Source organism: Mustela erminea, chromosome X (assembly GCF_009829155.1).
Source record: "Mustela erminea isolate mMusErm1 chromosome X, mMusErm1.Pri, whole genome shotgun sequence".
Taxonomy (NCBI): domain Eukaryota; kingdom Metazoa; phylum Chordata; class Mammalia; order Carnivora; family Mustelidae; genus Mustela; species Mustela erminea.
In genome coordinates, this window is record NC_045635.1 from 10,910,560 (window position 1) to 10,931,352 (window position 20,793).

General features: G+C 40.0%; 1 protein-coding gene across 1 annotated transcript in view; it reads right to left on the reverse strand.

Annotated features, from left to right (window-relative positions):
- Positions 1-20,793, reverse strand: part of FANCB (FA complementation group B) — a 367,435-nt gene that overhangs the window by 291,842 nt on the left and 54,800 nt on the right. Inside the window, exon 10 of the mRNA XM_032331173.1 lies at positions 16,804-16,930. Coding sequence (XP_032187064.1) covers positions 16,886-16,930 — 45 coding nt within the window. The 3' untranslated portion in view covers positions 16,804-16,885. The remainder of the gene's footprint in view (positions 1-16,803; positions 16,931-20,793) is intronic.

Here is a 20,793-nt window from a genome sequence, read left to right on the forward strand (position 1 = left end):
TTATCCTCTCAATTGTTAATATACCTTTTCTTCCTAAGACAGCCGTTAAGATTCCATGTCCTCTTTTATATGAACCAATTACATTTGTTAACACACGAACAGGGGACATTTTAACAGCCTGATTTCCTGAGAAGCCTCCACTCCTTTTAGGATAAGAGTGACAAAAACAAACAAAAAACGGATGACAACTGTATTACACATCAAAATCTTACAATTATATTCATTACATTTTATATGGAAAAAGGTTTAAAAATTGTAATGAATTCACTAAAAATGTCATAGACCTGCCAAGGAGCATGGGTTTTTGCCTGAAATTTGAGATTCTTTAACTGGGTCAGGAATATCTTGCTAAAAGCATTGCTCTCAGTCACTGTCATTTTGTACTTTGCTTCCAAGAGCATCAGTCTCAAAATATGTGCACAAATTACTGAAAGGACTTTTTCAAGATGCTGGATATGTCTGATCTGAAGAAAAAGCAAGGCTCTTCATGAAAGCCAGTCACTTTATCATGCTCTACTTTGGTTAGAACCTGACTCTCCTCCACCTGGCTGACTCGTCCCTTCCAGAAGCCAAGCAGTTTTCTGGAATGAATGCATACGTCAAACCCTGTTGGCCAACAGAAATAAGGGACTTGGTTTTAGCATCGATGCATGATTTTAAAAGTTAAACGTACTGCTTCACTATAAAAAGAGTTATAATTTGTCAAGAGATAAAAACAAAAAGTTGGAAGTAATCTAGGCATTTTATTGTAAATAATAACTTGATTTATAATTTTGTAAATTAAAAAAGGAAATGTGCTATTGAGATTCTAGGCTATTGGATAAGGATTTTAAATGCAGATTTTTTTCTAACATGCATTCTCATTACTTCTTTTTTAAGCTTATTTGAGATGTAATTAATATACACCATTGTGTAACTTTAATGTGATGATTTGATAGATGCATACATTATGAAATGTTTACCACAATAAAGTTACTTAGTATATCCTTCATCTCACATAATAACCATTTTGTTGTTCTTGTTGTTACTGTTGTTTCAGTGAGAACATTAAAGCTCTACTCTAATAGAACTTTCAAGAATACTGAATAGTATTGTTAATTAGTCACCGTGCTATATAACAGATGCTCAGAACTTATTAACCTGTTAGTTGTATGTTTACAAATGTGTGTGCTTTGACCAACATCTCCTGATTTCCCTCATCCTTCAGCCTCTGACAACTATTACTCACTCTGTTTCTATAAGTTCAATGTTTTCAGATTCCCTATATAAGTAAGATCATATAGTATTTGTGTTTCTCTTACTTATTTCACTTAGCATAATGCCCTCAAGATCTATCCATGTTGTCAGAAATGGCAGGATTTCCTTCTTTCTAAGTCTGAATAATCTTTCATTGTATACATATATTGCACATCTTGTTTACTCATTCATCCACTGACAGATACTTAGGTTATTTTGAAAGCGAAGTACTGAAGTCCCCTACTGTATATTATTGTCTATGGCTCCCTTCAGATCTGCTAGTATTTGCTTAATATATTTAGGTGCTCTAATATTAGGGTGATAGGTATTCACAATTGTTATATCCTCTTGATGAACTGATCCCTTTATTGTTATGCAATTACTTTCTTTGCTCTTATTATAGCATTTGACTCAAAGTCTATTTTGTCTTATATAAGTATAGCTACCCCTGCTCTTTTAGTTTCCATTTGCATGAAATATCTTTTCCCATTCCTCACTTTCAGCCTATCTGTGTTCTTGAAGCTAAAGTGAGTCTTGACAACAGCATATCAGTGGGTCTGCTTTTTTTTTTAAATCCATTCAGCCACTCTGTGCCTTTTGAGTTAGAGAATTTATTCCACTTACATTTGAAGTAATTATTGATAGGTAAGAACTTGCTGTTGCCATTTTGTTGTCAATTGTTTTCTGGCTTTTTTTGTAGTTCCCTCGTTCCTTTCTTCCTCTCTTGCTGTCTTCCTTTACAAACTGATAATTTTCTGTAGTGGTAAGCTTTGATTCCCTTCTCTTAATCTTGTATAGATCTAGGATTTGGCTCTGTAGTTACCCTTAGGCTTACTTGAAACATCTTAATAGATACAACAGTATATTTTAAGCTGCAGACCTTAACTTTGATTGCATACAAAACTTCTTCCTTTTACCCCCACCCTTACATTTTAGGGTTTTTTTTTAAGATTTTATTTATTTATTTGACAGACAGAGTAGGCAGAGGGCAGGCAGAGAGAGAGAGAGAGAGGGAAGCAGGCTCCCTGCTGAGCAGAGAGCCCAATGCAGGACTCAATCCCAGGACCCTGAGATCATGACCTGAGCCGAAGGCAGCGGCTTAACCCACTGAGCCACCCAGGTGTCCCCATTTTAGGTTTTTGATGTCACAATTTAAATCTTTTTATATTGTGCACCCAATAGCTATTGCTATTTTTAATACTTTTCTTTTAATCTTGATAGTAAAGTTAAGTGGTTAATACCCCCCATATTTCAGGAGAATAGTTGAATCTGGCTATATATATTTACATTTACCAGTGTGTTCAATATTTTCATATTATTAGTTAGTGTATTTTCATTTCAGCTTGAAGAATTCTTTCCAGCATTTTCTTTAAGGCAAGTCTAGCAGTGATGAACTCCTTCAGCTTTTGTTTCTTAGGCAAAATCTTTACCTTACCTTTATTTCTGAACAACAATTTTGGTGGGTAGACTATTCTTGGCTGGCAGTTTTTTCTTTTTTTGGCACTTTGAATATACCATCCAATTCTCTCCTGGACTGCAAGATTTCTGCTGAGAAATCTACTAGCCTCATATGGGTCAGCTGTACAACAGAATTTTTTCTCCTACTGTTTTAAAACTTTTCTTTGTCTTAGATTTTTAGACAGCATTGTAATAATGTGTCTTAGAGAAGACTGTTTGGATTGAAATTTTGGGGATGCCTATTAACTTCATGAACTTAGATTTCCAAATCTCTTCCCAGGTTTGGGACGTTCTCAGCCACTATTTTTAAAAATACGCTTTCTGTTCCTTTCTCCCTCTCTTCTTCTTCTGGGAATCCTCTAATCTATAGATTAGTTCTCTTAGTGGTGTCCCTAAAACCCATAGGCTTTCTTTATTTCTTTTCATTCCTTTTTCTCTTTGTTCCTCTAATTGGACAATTTCAAACAATCTGTCTTTGAGCTGATTGACTCTTTCTCCTCTTTGGTCCTGTCTGCTTTTGAAGCTCGCTACAGAATTTCCATCCAGTCATTGTTTCTCAACTTCCAAAATTTCTGTTTGGTTCTTTTTGTTTTCTCTCCTTTTGATGAACTTCTAATTTTGTTCTTGGAGTGCTTCCTTGATTTCATTAAATTGTTTAAGTGTGTTGTCTTGTACTTAGTTCTCTAATCATCTTTAGAACAATTATTTTGAGTTATTTGTTGAGTGATTCCTATATCTCCACTTCTTTGCAGGTCAATTACTGAAAGTTTACTGTGTTCCTTGAGTGGAGTCATATTTCTGTGATTCTTTGTGATCTCTACAGCCTTCCATAGGTGTCTGCACATTTGAATAAGGTATCAACTCTTCCAGAATTTATGGGCTGACTTTAGCAAGAAAAGACTTTCACCTGTGGGTGGCATCACACTGGAGTATGCTGTGACCCTGGATCTAGCGATGCAAGGTGCCAACTGAAGGGGTGTTTGGAGACTCTGGGTCTAGTGGGTTGTGGTGACTCATCGGCCCAAGTTCCTAGGGTCCACAGTATCAAATGCATGATCCTTGGAGAGTACTGTAGGGGATCTGTAGAAGCTACAAGTGCTGTGGGGTTCCTCTAGGACACTGTTACAAATGTGTCTTGTGTGTAACCAGATGAATAACACACTTCTGTTTACATGGACCCAGGCAATGGCCAGGTTGAAGAACCAAGAGTCAGAACCAAAGCAGTAGAAATGGGGAGGAAGCAGAGAGCCTATATTTTGAAAGTACCTTAGAGATAATGGAATATTACTCAGCCATCAGAAAGGATGAATATCCACCATTCGCATCAACATGGGTGGAACTGGAGGGGATTAGGCTAAGTCAAATAAGTGAAGCAGAGAAAGGTAATTATCATATGGCTTCACTCATATGTGGAATGTAAGAAAGAGCACAGAGGAACATAGGGGAAGGGAAGAAAAACCGAATGTGAAGGGGGAGAAATCAGAGAGGGAAACAAACCATGAAAGACTATGGACTCTGGAAAACAGAGTTTCAGAGGGGAGGGGAATGGGAGATGGGATAGTCAGCAGATGGGTATTAAGGAAGGCACATGTTGTGATGAGCACGGGGTGTTATATGCAACTAATGAATCACTGAACACGACATCAAAAACTAATGATTTACTATATGGTGGTTAACTGAACACAATATAAATAAATTATTTAATTAAATTAAAATAAATTTTAAAAATACCTTAGAGAAAAATCAACACTTTGTTGACTGACAGATGCTGGGGATGAAGACTGAGGGAAAGGAAGATGAATGATGCATGATGAAGCAAAGGTGTTTTAGGTTGGATAACTGAATGATGTTACTCTTAATTAAACTAGAGAACACCAGAAGAGAAAGGATGGAAGGAAAGATAATGAGTGGAGTCAGTGTATTGAAGATACCTTTATGAGATGTCTTTCAGATATGCACTTGCAATCACAGATTTGGATCTAAGGAGAAAACCGGGGTTAGATATTTTGAAGTCATCTGTGAATATAGAATGAAATGAAACTGTCACTATAACAAGTGTTTTTAAATTATCTCATTTAATGTCAATGACGACTCTAAGCCATACATTATTTTTACTGATGAGGACATTTTTAAATTTTGGAAGAGATTTTGAAAGACCAAGTAACTTCCCAAAAGTCACATAACTAATAAATGGCAGAACCAGGATTCAACTAACTCTCATTAAATACAAAGTCCATGTTCTTTCCTCTGTGTCTTGTTTTTTTTTTTAAAGATTTTATTTATTTATTTGACAGACAGACATCACAAGTAGGCAGAGAGGCAGGCAGAGAGAGAGAGAAGCAGCTCCCTGCTGAGCAGAAAGCCCGACGTAGGGCTTGATCCCAGGACCCTGGGATCACGACCCGAGCCGAAGGCAGAGGCTTTAACCCACTGAACCACCCAGGCGCCCCTCCTCTGTGTCTTGTTGACCTTCTCTAAGTCATGGCAATAAATGAAACTTCAAGAACAAAAACCAGAAAAAAGCCCTGTGGAATAAGTAGAAAATAGACACATTATTGGGTGCAATGGAAGAATCCAATGATGTAGTTGGTTTGTAGTTTACATTTCAAAAGAGAACTATAATAAAGGGTGTAATTGAGAGGGATGGCAGCCACCCTGCTATAGTAATTCTCACACCTAATAATGGCTCTTACTCTGTTTCCTAGGGAAAATTGCATTAGGCTCTTTGAGTAGACATGCCTTTCTGACTATGCAAAATAAAGAAAAATCAAGAATACTCATGTATCAATAAGAGAAAAAGTGTCTTGGGGCACCTGGGTGGCTCAGTGCATTAAAGCCTCTGCCTTCGGCTCGGGTCATGATCCCAAGGTCCTGGGATCAAGCCTCGCATCGGGCTCTCTCCTTGGCAGGGAGCCTGCTTCCTCCTCTCTCTCTCTCTCCTTGCCTCTCTGCCTATTTGTGATCTCTGTCTGAAAATAAATAAATAAATAATCCTTTAAAAAAAAAGAGAGAGAGAAAAAGTGTCTCGAATCTCCAGCCTCTTATTTCAATATAATGCTTTCAATGCTGTTAAATGGCCATTAGGTTACCACAGTGGTAGTTGACCACCAGTCAGATATATTTCTATTTTAAGTTTAATACATCTGTAGATCCTTTTACTACATCTCTGGAAAACAGGGTCTAACTTCCACCTTAGTTTTCCTTTTCAACAAAATGAAATACAAATTTAGGGGGAGATATGGAAAAAGAGTAACTCTATTCTTCATTAAGTGTTTCAGTATTTTTACAATTAATATGTTTGCTCTTATATTCAATGAATCGTCATTAATAAGACACTGCTCTTGCCTTCTAGAAGACTAGAGTTCAACTGAGGAAAGAGTCCAGTCCTTAAGTCATGAGTAGTTTCAATGAGAAGAAGCCGGAAGTGGGGGAGCAGTGAAGATGTAGACCAGCCCCTGAGAAGATGAGGAGATATGTGATGTAGAGCACTGATGGAAACATTAGCCTATGAAAAGAGGACATCAACTCTTCAAGAATAATAGCCAGAGGAGAGAAAAGATGGCATACAAAGGCAGTTTGATGACAAGAAAATTCAGGTAATTTGTGTCTAATGGCTTCTATTATTTTTTGATGGGATTTTTCTTATGAAAATCAAGAAGAAAGGCTCAAACAAGCAGAGAAAATTTGAACAAAATTATGTCTTTCACAGAGCTTTTACACTGTCCCAAACACAAAGATGTCTACACCCAAACACGATACCAGAATTACTAGTGCTGGGAAGTTAATTCTGAGTGCACAGAGGAAAGGGCCAGATCAGTTTAACACAGTCCGGGTAAGAAGCTCACTGATAGAGAATTTGACTGGACATAAGGAAAAACTTGAAAATATTCAGAAGTACATAAGATTTAGCACAACAGATTCGTTGCTTCAGTTAGACATTTGACAGATCTCTTACAATACAAGATCAAGATCTTCTGGTCAAGATCCCTCTACTCAAACGCCAGTATTTCCCAATTTTTACTGACTGAAGAATAAGGTGGTACTCCTTAAGCTTAGCTGTATATTGCTATCACCCAGTATAATACTAATCTACTGCTATATAACAAATTACCACAAAACTTAGTAGCTTAAAACAACAAGCATTTATTATCCCATACAGTTTCTATGGATCAGGAAGTTAGGAGTAGCTTAGTTCAGGTTTCTGGCTCAGGAATTCTTATGAGGTTGCTGTAGCCTGGGCTGCAGTCATCTGAAGGCTTGAATGGGGCTTCCAAGATGGTGCTCTTACATAGCTACTGGCAGAAGGCTGTATTAGACAGGCTTCTCCAAAAAGGATCAGATGGGAGGGGCACCTGGGTGGCTCAGTGGGTAAGCCTCTGCCTTCGGCTCGGGTCATGATCTCAGGGTCCTGGGCTCGGGTCATGATCTCAGGGTCCTGGGATCGAGCCCCGTATGGGGCTCTCTGCTCAGCAGGGAGCCTGCTTCCCCCTCTCTCTCTCTGCCTGCCTCTCTGACTACTTGTGATCTCTGTAAAATAAATAAATAAAATCTTAAAAAAAGGATCAAATGGGATACAAACATCTATAAAATGAAGAATTTGCTTACATTACATTACATTACATTACAGAGGCTACTAAGTCCCAAGATGCGTAGTTAGCAAGCTGGAGACCAAGGAGAGCCAAGGTTGTGGTTCTAGTCCAAGTTCAGAAGCCTGAGAACCAGGAGAGCTGATGGTATCAGTTTCAGTCCAAAAGCCAGCAAGCTTGTCATGCAAGAAGAATATATATTTCAGTTCAAGTCCAAAGGCAGGAAAAGACTGATGTCCCAGTTCAAGCACTCAGCAAAAGAAGTTCCCTCTCACTTAGTCTTTTTGTTCTATTCAGGTCTTCAATGGATTAGATGAGGGCCACCAACATTAGGAATGCCAATCTGCTTTACTCAGCCTACCTATTCAAATGTTAACCTTATCAAGAAACACCCTCACAGACACACCCAGAATAATATTTGTCCAAATGTCAGGGAAACAAGTTGAAACTGTGGGGCCCAAGGGCAGGCTGCTCCAAAATTATTACCTTATTATTATTTTAAGGAAAAGCTACTTAAGAGACAGCCTGTATAAGAAGGACACTCAGATGCTCCTTCGTCCCCCTGAAAGCAAGAAATAAGTCTCCCACATGAAAGGCACCTTCCTTGAATCAGGAGACATCCTTATCACCAAAGAAAGGGAATTCAGGGTAGAGAAAGCTGTATAAACAACCCTTGTTACTTTTGACTAATTGACTACCCTAGCCCAAATTCTGTTTAGAATTCCTTACTAATCACAGATCCCAACTTAAGTTTTCTTTGTCCTGTCAGTTCCTCCCAGACTTATTGTCTCTTTGCCTAAAAAGCATAAAGCCCGCCTGCCTTGATCATATCTTTAGGTCTCAATTTAATGATTGGGCCTCTGTGCACATGTAATAAAACTTGACTTTTTTCTTCCGTTAGTCTGGCTCATGTCAATTTAATTCTTGGTCCAGCTAGAAGACCTTGAAGGGTAGAATAAGAATTTTTCCTTCCCTTCAACAAAGAAAATAAACCATTGCAAAGGCCTCATTTCCTTGCTGACTGTTGGTAGGAAGCCTCACAGTTACCTTTTTTTTTTTTTACTTTTAACCTGGGACTCTCTAGAGCTACTTGAATGTCCTCATGACCATGGTAGTCCATGTCCTCCAAAGCATGTGGCTCAAGATAAAAAGTCAGGAGGAAGCTTCAGAGTGTTCTATGACCTCATTTTAGAAGTCACACACAATCACTACCACCATATATGCTCTTGTGACAAACAAGTTACTAAGTCCAGTCCACTCTCAATAAGGGAGGAATTAAATTTTACCTGTTGAAGAAAGGAGTATCAAAGGATTTATGGGTATATTTTTTTTAAATAATATTTTTATTTATTTATTTGACAGACAGAGATCACACATAGGCAGAGAGGCAGGCAGAGAGAGAGGAAGGGAAGCGGGCTCCCCGCTGAGCGGAGCGTCTGACGTGGGGCTCGATCCCAGGACCCTGAGATCATAACCCGAGCCGAAGGCAGAGGCTTAACCCACTGAGCCACCCAGGGTATATTTTTAAGCCACCACATCTAGAGAACTTTAAAAAATACTAACACCTTGCTACCACCCTTAGACCTTCTGATTTAAAGAGTCTGGGATTTTTAAAACTATCCAAGTGATTCTAGTAGGTAGCCAAGAGTTCTTTCTATCATGTGGATCCACTCTTGTGTCTCTTGATTCTGTAAGCCCTCAGCAAGAAGCACACAGTACTGCAGTTCATATTTTGCCAGCCCTAATGTTGCACTGTATCATGCAAATAAGTGTGAAAACTGCATGTGATAAAAAAGAAACCATCTCAATTTCATTATGGAAATTTAAAAAATTCAAAATACTTTTCTTAATGCAACAAAGCACTATGTTTTAAATAGAGGCATGATATTCAAGAGAATTTAATAACTAGCATTTTCAAAACCATATGTATTACAACACAAGACTATAAAACAAATACAAGAGATTTCTAAGTATGAAGCCTAAAACTCACAAATAAAAGCGTAAGTAAGCAATACTTTATCTTATAAAAGATCAAATACTTATTATTTATGACAGAATGTGACCAAGTCTGACTTTGGGGGGTGTGATGGATAGTTTTATTTATCACTTTGACTAGGTTAGAGTAACTAGTTATTTAATCAAACACTAATTTATATGTTTATGTGAAAGTATTTTGTAGATTTAACATGCACAATCAGTTGATCTTTCTATAAAGTGGCAAAGAACTTGGTTGAATAGTATCCTAGAGTTTTATGGCAAATAGAACTTAGAGGTGATGAACTTGGACATGTGGCTGTGGAGATTTCCAAGCAAATGACAGAAGGTGTGCCCTTATTTCTCCTTGCTGCTTATAATAAAATGCTAAAGGAAAGGGACAGATTGAGGAGGAATTGTCAAACGAAAAGGGACCAGCACTTGATGATCTGAAAAATTCTCCATCTATTCAGATAGCAAAAGATGACAAAATGTGCTCTGGAGAGAACACCAAGGGTGGGTGGCTGGATAATAATTTGTTGAAGAGACTGGACACCTGATTTATGGATCCAACCAACCATCCTGGCAGAAGATAGGAATAAAATTGGAGCTATGGAAGGATCTGTGGAAGACCCTCATGTCTAATGGCTAGGACTCCCATGAATTTTACCAGAAAACAGACAAATTATTGAGAATTTTATACTAGCAAAAACACTATCAGCCTGGACTAAGAGGGACAGAGAGAACACCACGTGAAGACAGAGATACAAAGAGAAAACTCCATGTGAAGATGGGGGAGCCAGAGAGTGGAGTGGAGCATCTATAAACCAAGGAAAGCCAGTGATTGCCAGCAAACCATCGGAAGTTAGGGAGAGGCAAGAGATCCTCTCTTAGGGCCTTCACAGAACATGGTCTTGTTTTCAGAATATTAACATCTGGAACCATGAGAGAATAAATTCCTATTGTTTTAAGCCACCCAGTTTGTGAAACTTTAGTACAACAGCCCTAGAAAGCCAATATAGGAAGCACTGAAAATAAGTACCAATGAGCTGAAATTTCCTCTTACATTGAACCTACATATATTCTGGGAGTGCCAAGGGAACAAAAGATAAATGTTTTAATTTAATAAACAATTAGATTTCATTAACTTAATAATTAAATAATTTCATTTAAAATTTGGCTTAAGATATATTTAAAAGCTATGTTACTTGTCATTTTGGCCTGTTTGCATCTGCCTTGCTCTCTAATTTCCTCTTCCTTTCTCCCATGGTTGCAAAAATACCAAAAAATATTTTTGCATGTGAAATCCAAGAGAGTAAACAAGAGCGTTCTCTTGACAAACATCACTGCTCATTAGTAAGGGATTTAAATTCTGCGCGGACTTTGTTGACATGCTCAGCTGCTAATTATCAGTCGGTGTGATATGCACAGTGAACAACCAGAGCAGCGGAACTAAATGAAGCAGAAGCACTACACTGATGTGACTGACCCCCAGTGTGGCTGCTGGAAGTATTTTCAAGTGATGGGGCCACAGCACAGGCTTGCAAATCCCTCAGACCAAAGTCCCCGGCTCTGAATGGTCATCTGCCACTCCAGTCTCTGAGGTCCTGCTTTGTTAATCAGGCAACTTCATTTGGCTCTTTGAAGACTCAGAATTGAGCTCCTGTCACACATTTTTCCAGTTCTTTAAAATGCAAGGAATTCTATTCTTCAGCTTGATACTGATCCCACCAAGCACGCCTGGCTCCCACTTACATTTGTTTCTAGGTAGGGCCAAGAATAACTATAACCAGGATTGTTTAAAAAACAAAATAGAATGGAATAGACTAATTAGAATAGAAAATATCAGAATGCCTGCCATGTAGTAAACTATTTCATGAAACTTTTTTCTCTCTTGTTTTTTGTATATGTGTACAAGGGACCAGTGGTCACTTTCAGACTAACGGGGATTTAGAGATCATGATCATGTCCTAAAGCTATGTTTTTTAAACTTTCAAAAACATGATTCACTGAATGATATGCAGTTTTTTTTATGATCCAATACACATAAACACATACTGGACTTTCCCCGTCAGAGGACAAGAGGAAGGACACTCCAGACAGAGAGAACGGAATATGCAGGCTACATGAACAAAGGACAACTCCGTGGAACTTGGGTGTGTTACAGGATCATCACATGGCATCACATGACATGGCCGAAAGATTGGGTCAACCAGCAGAATGGTGGATCATGGAGTAATGAAGGAAGGCAGTGACCAGGCCATAGAGACAATACCTTGCAGATCATGCTTAAGAGTTCAGACATCGGGACGCCTGGGTGGCTCAGTGGGTTAAGCAGCTGCCTTCGGCTCAGGTCATGATCCCAGCGTCCTGGGATCGAGTCCCACATCGGGCTCCTTGCTCGGCGGGGAGCCTTCTCCCTCTGCCTCTGCCTGCCATTCTGTCTGCCTGTGCTCGCTCTCTCCCTCTCTCTCTCTCTGATAAATAAATAAAATCTTAAAAAAAAAAAAAGAAAGAGTTCAGACATCAGGGGCGCCTGGGTGGCTCAGTGGGTTAAGCCACTGCCTTTGGCTCGGGTCGTGATCCCAGGGTCCTGGGATCGAGCCCCACATTGGGCTCTCTGTCAGCCAGGAGCCTGCTTCCTTCTCTCTCTCTCTGCCTGCCTCTCTGCCTGCTTGTGATCTCTCTCTGTCAAATAAATAAATAAATCTTTAAAAAAAAAAAAGAGTTCAGACATCATCCTGGAGTCATGGAAAATCACTGAGGGGCCTTAAACTGTAATAAAAGAGTCAGACTTGCAACACAGAAGAGCCATTCTAGAAGGAGGACAAGGCCAATTGCTGAGATAAGGGGTGATGGGCTGCAGAGAGGCAGTAAAGCTCAGAACACTATTACAGAGAGTGTAAGACATGGTGGGGGCCTTCATTCAAGTGGTGGGAAAACAGACGAGAGAATAGCAGTAAGACATTGTAGAGATAGAACCAAGAGAATCTGGAGACTGGTGAAGAAGCAGGAGATGTCTTGGAAAACTCCCATCCTCCTCAGTTGGGTGTCCAGGTGGGTGGCGTACTCTCCATCAGGACAGGGATGTGGGAGGAGAGCAACCGAGCGGGCAGAGATAGTAAGTCTGCTTTGCGCCTGGGGATACCAGGTGAATGAGGATGTTAGATAACTGGATTTGATACCCTCTTTTGTTTTCTAAGCTGAAGTATAATCAAACAACCCAAAAAGTATACAGGCCCTAGGGTGCCTGGGTGGCTCAGCCCATTAAGCCTGTGCCTTCCCTCTCAGGTGATCCTATGATCCTGGGATGAAACCCCCTGTTGGGCTCCCTGCTCAGCGGGAAGCCTGCTTCTCCCTCTCCGTCTGTCCCTCCCCCGCCCCCACTCATGCTCTCTCTCTCTCTCTCTCTCTCTCTCTCTGAAATAAATATATAAAATCTTTAAAAAAATGTACAGGCCTCAGTCAATCAACCCTTCCCTTTAAAGTCACCAGGCAACAGTTTCTACTATGAGCATTAGAGATATAGTTCAGAAAGGAAGGATTTAGTATGCATCAAATACAAGAAACCCTAGAAAAATTGGGGCACTGGAGCTGGTATCTTCTGATCTAGGTAGTGCTAAGACTTGAATAAATTTTTTTCACATCAGTATATGAAAACTAAGCTTCATTTTTAAGGCCAAGATGTTTGAGTTGGTAGAAAAGAGTCAGTTGGGCCACGCTGTGGTTCCAACCCCACAAATTTGTCTCTGGACTCTAAGAAATCTACTGTTTTATGTACACCAAAAGGATTTTGTTGAACAATTCAGGCTCAAGATCCCTTAAAGGGAGAGATTTTTATTCTTTTTTTAAAAAAGATTTTATTTATTCATTTGACAGAGAGAGAGATACAGCGAGAGACAGAGCACAAGCAGGGGGAGTGGGAGAGGGAGAAGCAAGCTTCCCATCAAGTGGGGAACCTGACGTGGGGCTCAATCCCAGGACCCTGGAAACATGACCTGAGCTGAAGGCAGATGCTTAACAACTGAGCCATCCAGGTACCGCCGAGATTTTTATTCTTAAGGACAAGATGTGCAGATCAACCAGGGATTTCGAGACCTGTCAACTAACCATAGGCATGTATGGTGCTAGGGCCAAGCACAGATGGTACTTGGATTTCAGCAATGAACTTGGTGCTGGCATATGTTAGTGCAGAACAAGACTCCAGTTTAATCAGTTGTCTTAAAGATCTCAGAAATTCCTTTAGCCACTCAAAATTTTAAAATGATCACCATGTGTTTCTTCACCAAAAAAGAAATCACATTCTGAAATGACTTTTTGAGTTAAATTACCTAATAATAATTCTTTGGGTGTGTGTACAAGGCACAGGAGTTGGTGGGGGGGGTGGCAAAGGAGTGTGAAGGAGAAGAAGCTTGCCAAGATTTTGGGGAGATGGAGGGTGGTGGGGAACATCACAGAGACATCAGCAAAATTAAAATAAGAAAAATTAAACGAAGAAGTGCAAATTTAGCATGTTTCTGGCTTCAAATACCATGCTTGTTTTTCACGAACAGCATGTAGAGACAACAAAGTTATAATTCTACTGATGTGGGTTAGATTTTATCCTGTTTCTCCAAGTGTATTAGTCACCTCCATCCCTTTGCAGATTATTACAGAGCTACCTGCCTCTGCCAACTTTGACAGGGCGCTTTGTAGAAAGTAGAGCAAACTCAAAATGCCAGGGCCTGCTTCTCAGTTCCACCCCATTTAACAGAGCTAAGAAATCAAAGGCAGCAGTTTGGCAAAACAGACTAGACTTGTTTCCCTAAGCCAGCCCCAGCCCTGACTTTCTAGTGGTTTTGTGTGTCGCTCGGGCCACTCAAACCCCACCTGTCTCCGTTGTATTTATTGCCTCCTCCTTCTCATCCTACTAGCCGTGACTTTCCCCCCTTTGTCTCAGAGCCCAACCTTCTTGAATTCTCCTCATTCCTCAAGAAGTAGATGTGTGAGTAGGGGTATGGGGTGACTGGGAGAGGGGCCTGAGGGAGGGGGTTTGGGGTGACGAGCACTGGATGCTGTACGCAACTGGCGAGTCACTGAATTCTACCTCTGAAACTAATGATACAGTTAAATTAAATTGAAATAAAAAATTTTTAAAAAGTAGATGTGTGCCTCTTGCCCACGGGCCATGTGACTCACCTGAAACACCACTCCTTCTTCTCTTGATTTATGTCTGTGCTTTGGCAATCTCATGACCCTCAAGAATATTTAAAACCAAGTCTGATAAGTGTGTAGGTGCCAGCACCTGTGAGTCCACTGCTGCCGACTCACCACCGGCGAGAGGGTACCTCAAACTAACCACGCATAACCGGATCCCTCAGCTTCTCCATCCTCACCCCAAAGTGCTCCTCCTCCCTCAGCCCCTGATCTCACAGGGCATACCATCACCCCTTAAACTGCTCAAGCCAGGTCCCGCTGACTCATCTGCCCATCCAGCTTTAATCCCACCTTCTTGATAGCTTCAAATCCATTTCTCCCCACTACCCTTGTCCTGCCTCGCCCCAGGCATTTTAGGTTTCCTTTTGGAGCAAAAGTCTTATAACTGTTCTCTCTGATTCCACACTAACTGTGGCCCCCTGACTGAAGCCAGAGTGATCATTCTGGTTTTAAGTGTGATGTTCTGCTCCTTACACTTTTCAATAATAACCTTCTGCCCACATGATACTTCCCAAGAGCCTCCATTCCATGGCGCCCTGACCGCTCTGATCCCACCAGCTGCAGTTCCACAACCTAGGCGGACTCTCACCTGCTGCTGTTGCCCACAAAGCCATCTACTCCTTCTCAGGCTTCGTAAATGCCTTGATGCTTTATGTTGCTGCCTCCTCACTGAGAAACTGGGGGCTCTCATTCTTAACAGTGTGACAGATGAAAGAAAATGCTAATCTGAAAACATGTTCCTGAAGCGTGTCTGCCCAGAGTAGATGGCCTTTGTTTGGCAGAGTGTCTGGCTGAAGCTTATAAAATGAATAAGTAGGACCAGGGTTGCCCTAAAGATTGGAAAAGTCAAATGACAGTATATGCTAGAGTAAGGGCAACTATGGGTTTCTAGGGAGACCTGGATAAAGAGTGAGTAGGGCCCTGAGAAACGAGGGAAGGGGCCATGTGAAGAGAGTGTAATAATGAAAGAAAGCCCAGTATCGGGGGGGACATGCTGGGGCCAGAGAAGAGAAGCCCATTGAGCAATTCCCAGTGATAAGGGCCGGTCAAGGGATTCTTGAGAACTGGAGTGCCTGTGATTCCATTTTATAGGGTGAGTCTTGACTATTCTGTGTCATGATACTCCTCTATTCCCCCTAAACCCTCTAAAAAGATCTGTCCCAGAAGCACTCTGGGTCGGTGCAGAACAGTAATCCAAGCCAGAGGTAAAGCAGCGATGGAGACTGCAAAGGCAGTATGGAGAGAAGACAGCAGCTGCCAGGGGGCAGGGGGTGACAACGAAAGAGGCCATGGCATGGACTGACCACAAGAAAGTCAGATGCGGAGAACCGCTCAGGCAGGTTGATTGGCACGTTAGATTTTCTACCACCTGAGGTCCTGTGTCTCAGGACAGTTTACTTGACATCCAAGGGAAAAGGGACGCAATTCCCATAAGGCAGAAAGACTGGGCGATTTCCAGGCAGACGACCCTGGGGTTACACGTACAGCTGATACAACAAAGTTATAAGATGGCAATGAATTAAATCTTCTTGAGCAGGTAAATAAATGCAGTAATAACTATGTTAGGTGTAAGTTAAAATGAACACACTTATAGAAGGGGTTGGCAAAAATCACATTGGACTGTAGAGATAAAGTAACATTACAAAAGTCCTGATGCTAACATTAATAGAAAAGACTGGTCTTTCATCTTCAGATCCTTAAGTTACCAAAAAAAGAAAAAAAAAAAAGGTGTACTGTTTCCAAAAGGTCCCAGAAATAATGGTATGGTTTTGATTCAAATAACGGTGAAAGAAAGAGTAAAGTGATCGGAAGAAAAGAGGGAGAAGTTGATTATCACTGTACTAGAATTTTCCTAATTTTTAATCTAGAAATTCAGGAAACTAAATAAAATCTACCTTATAGCTTACATAAGAGAATTTATATAATAAGCAGGTAAAAGTCATCAAACTTGGGATATCACAAATCAGAATATATTCTAATGCCAAAAGAAATCATTTCAAACATAAGGTGTATTTCCAAAGCCTAAAAAAATATTCTTTCACATACCCACCCAACAACTATATGTGAGAACACCTGGTGCTTAAAGCAGAGTCACTGAAGTTTTATAGAGACTAACATCTTTCTAGGACCTCAATGTGAATCAGAATTTGACAAAACAGTGGGAATGAATATGTATATGAAATACTAATATATCCTGTTTCCCAAGGCAAAAGTAACAACCCAGAAGTTTTTGTGTTCAAGAATTCCAGAGTACTTGCTCATTAACTCAGGTATATTGGGATAAGTTAGAATATGCTTAAGTAATAATCCAAAAATTCTCACTTGTGTAACACAACAAAAGATTATGTCTTACTCAAAGTCTTTAGGAGATCTGGGAGACTGGGCAGGATTGCTGTTCCTCATGTGCTGGCACAATTTTCCACACTGGTTAGATTTTATGGTTTCTCCATCCCAATATATTCTCCTGCGATTGCTGTGGCCTAGGAAGAAAACATGGAAGATCATAAACTGGCTTCCATCCACAACTCACATTTCAGTCGTATGACTACATTTAACTTCAAGAGGGCATGTGCACCCAACCAAAAAGAGGAGGCTTGGAAATCTTGATGGCAAATATTAGTAATGTCGACTGTAGATATATAGTGGATCTTTAGCTTTTACTTATATTCCTATAGGAAAGATAAAATGAAAATGTCTCCAGTATTTCTAAGCATAAGAAGCCTTTTCCTGGGGCGCCTGGGTGGCTCAGTGGGTTAAAGCCTCTGCTTTCGGCTCAGGTCGTGATCCCAGGGTCCTGGGATCGAGCCCCGCATTGGGATCTCTGTTCAGCAGGGAGACTGCTTTCCTTCCTCTCTCTCTGCCTGCCTCTCTGCCTACTTGTGATCTCTGTCTGTCAAATAAATTTAAAAAAAAAAAAAAGAAGCCTTTTCCCACCTTCCTCCCACTTGTTTCCTGCTTCAGTATGGTGTGACCCACCCCCCAAGGGAATGAAAAACAGACTTTGAATACATTATTTATTTTAAACGAACCTACAGAACCAGTGAAGGACTAAGAGTTTTCTTTTATCTACTGCAGGGTTACTTAACCTTGGCATTATTAATGTTTTGGGCCAGATCCTTCTCAGGGGCTGTCCTGTGTTGCAGGATATTTAGCAGCCTCTGTGGTCTCCACCCACTAGATGTCAATAGCAACCCTCCCACTACACTTGTCACAACCAGAAATGTCTCTAGATATTGTTAAATATCCCTGGGGGGGGGTAACATTGAAAACTGGTTAAGAATATTTTCTATTTGCTTCCTTTGAGCACTAGGAAGAGTTCAGATTTTTTACCACATGAAATAACCCAGTATTGAGGACAGGTAGTAACAGAACAAAGAGAATACACTTTCTCCCAGATCTACCACCAAGACTTGTGAATCTCTTCCTTACCCTATCTATAAAATACAGAGAATAATGTTACCTGGCTCACAAGCTTATTGTAAGGATTAAATGAGGCAATAAACAACTCCTTCTTTTCTCTCTGTTTAAGGAAATCACTTCTATATAAAGCCAGTTCCTATAAAAACATGGAGTCTATTTCTGCATTTTCTGTCCTGGTTACTTGTCTCTGCATATTCCTGGGAGAATTCCTCACTGTGTTGATTTGCCACTGTCACTATTAAGCTCTGTATTACCTGCAGGTGACTTGTCTGGGAGATGCAGCCATCAGAAAAGCGGCTGGAAAATAAGAAATGAAGAAAAAGGCCTGCAGAAGCCCTTGCACCAATGTTTAGATATGTTTCTCACTGGGAAGTCCCCCAAGTGCGTTAAGACGGCACGTAAACTATTCTTTCTTTAGCCCCTGTACCATCTGGTGCCTCGCACACAGGTATAGGCACCCAATGCATGGCTGCTGAGGGACAAAAGGACCAGTTTCAGATGTAAGTCAATGAGCTTATCATTCCTGGGTTTTCCCAAATCACTTTAGGTTCCAAGTCCCAAATTAGGTGGAATGAGTAGAGGGAAGGTATTAATACAGGCAGAACTGGCATCACCATTAAGTGACAGGTGACAGTCTGACATTAAAAGACGAAATCAAATAGCAGACATTAATTTAAAAATGAGAAGCACATGCTCTGGAGAGTAAACAGCCATACATATCACAATAACCCCTTAGCTGCTTTACGCTGTCAGTACATAATAATTGACATCTCTAATAATGACTCTGACATTTTAAAAACTGCTAATATCTGTTCAGCATGTCCCATTTTAAAAAATTCAGAGTACTGTGTATGGCATTTGAGAAAGATTTCCAGCACAGACTTATAAACTATATAATTTGCCATATACCTTAGAGATGAGCTAGATGAGCTAATCTGTTGTCTAAGTGAAGCAAGTCAGCTACAGAAAGGTAAAGTACACTTACCAAGGCCACGTGCCCACAGAGGCAGAGCTAGAACTAAAGCCTTACTTTGCTGACTTGATGGCAAGCTCTGTTTCCACTAAGGTACAGCTTTGAAAATACAAATATATTTCTTTAATTAATTAAAATTGCCAAATTTAGTATTTGGAAACTCAGTAAGGGTGTGCTTCAACTATATGGAATTTTTCCGCACTGATTTATTAATCAACTGGTTTTTACTGAGCCTCTGTGTTGCTTAAAAAAAAAAATAGTTCAGATCTGGTAGGTATGTCAAAGAAGAGAGAAAGCATGATACCTAACTCAAATGACTAAACTTTCTAGAAGGGAAGGGATGATTTACATGTAAGAAACCATAGTGATGCAAAGCAGTAAGGGGTATGGCAATGAGTCTTAGGATGTGGAAACCAACTCTAAGTCCTCTGGGAATTGAGAGATAAGAAACACCCACCCATGGCAAATGGTCAAGGATGGCACAGGGGTAAGGCAGGTCACCCATGTTGGACCCAAAGGACAATAAAGACTTTGGAAATGAAAACAAAGATGTCCCAGATGCAAAGAACAAGATTAGAAAACTCTTGAACGGGGGTGGAAGCCTGGATCACATTTTCTAAGCCATTCATTTCAATAGATTATCTTAGAAGTATGAGTTATTTTTGAAGATAGGGGAGAGGGTAGCTGTAGGAAATAATAAAAATTTAGCCTGACCTGGAAAATTTAAGTTGAAGGGAGGGGAGAATAAGGAAAATGGCCTAACTGCTCTAGAACAGCAGTGTCTGATAGAAACATAATGCATACCACAGTGTAATTTAAAATTTTCTAGTAGCTCCATTAAAAAAAAAGCAAACTGCAATAGATTACAGGCATATCTCAGAGACACTGTAGGTTCCATTTCAGACCATAAAGCAAGGGTCACAATAAAGTGAGTTACATAAATTTTCTGGTCCCAGTACATATATAAGTTCTGTTTATACTATAGTGTAGTCTGTTAAGCATGTGACAGCATAAGGTCTAAAAAAGTACGTACCTTAATTACAACACACTTTATTGCTAAAAAAAGTTAACCATCATCTGAACCTTCAGCAAGCCATAATTCCTGATCACAGATCACCATAACAAGTACAGTCAAAATGATAAGGTTTGAAGTATCGCGAGGATTATCAAAATGTAGCCACAAAGTGAGCAAAGGCTGCTGGGAAAATGGCATCAGCAGACTTCTCAATGTGGGCTTGGTTGCCACAAATTTTCACTGTGTGAAACATACACTAGGAAGCTCAATAAAATGACGTAGTATACCTGTAAACTCATATTAAAAATATATTTTCTGGAATGTGATATATCCAAAATATTATTTCAATATACAAAGTTCAATATACAAAAACTATTGAGATACCTGACATTCTTTTGCTCATATGAAGTCTCTGACATCTCATGTGTATTCTACACTTAGAGCATATCTCATATCTTGGGTGCTAAATTTATCAGAAATATTTGATCTGTATTTAGATACTATAAGATTTGTAACTGAAAAGATGAATTCACATACCGAAGTTGTTCCAAACATACTTTAAAGTTTTCCAGTAACTGAATCAAATAGCAATGATCATTTTGTTAATATTCGCATCTACCTTGACAAAACTGCTTCAGTTTTTAAATTTAAATGTCAATCAATTAAAATTAAATAAAAGTTTGATTCCTTGGGACTACAGGTCAAATTTCAAGGGTGCAAGCATACATGTAGCTAGTAGTTACAAGTTAGGCTGTGCAGGTCTAAAGGTGGGTTCCCAGGTGACATAAGGCCCATGGACGGCAGACTCAGGGTATCTGGAGGGAAAATGCATTCGAGCTAGAACACAGCACAGAGCCGCTCTATGCAAGTTGCCAAGAAGGAAGAAGATATCATGAGAAAAACAGATTTCTAGGGAGACTAATCTGTAAGAACAG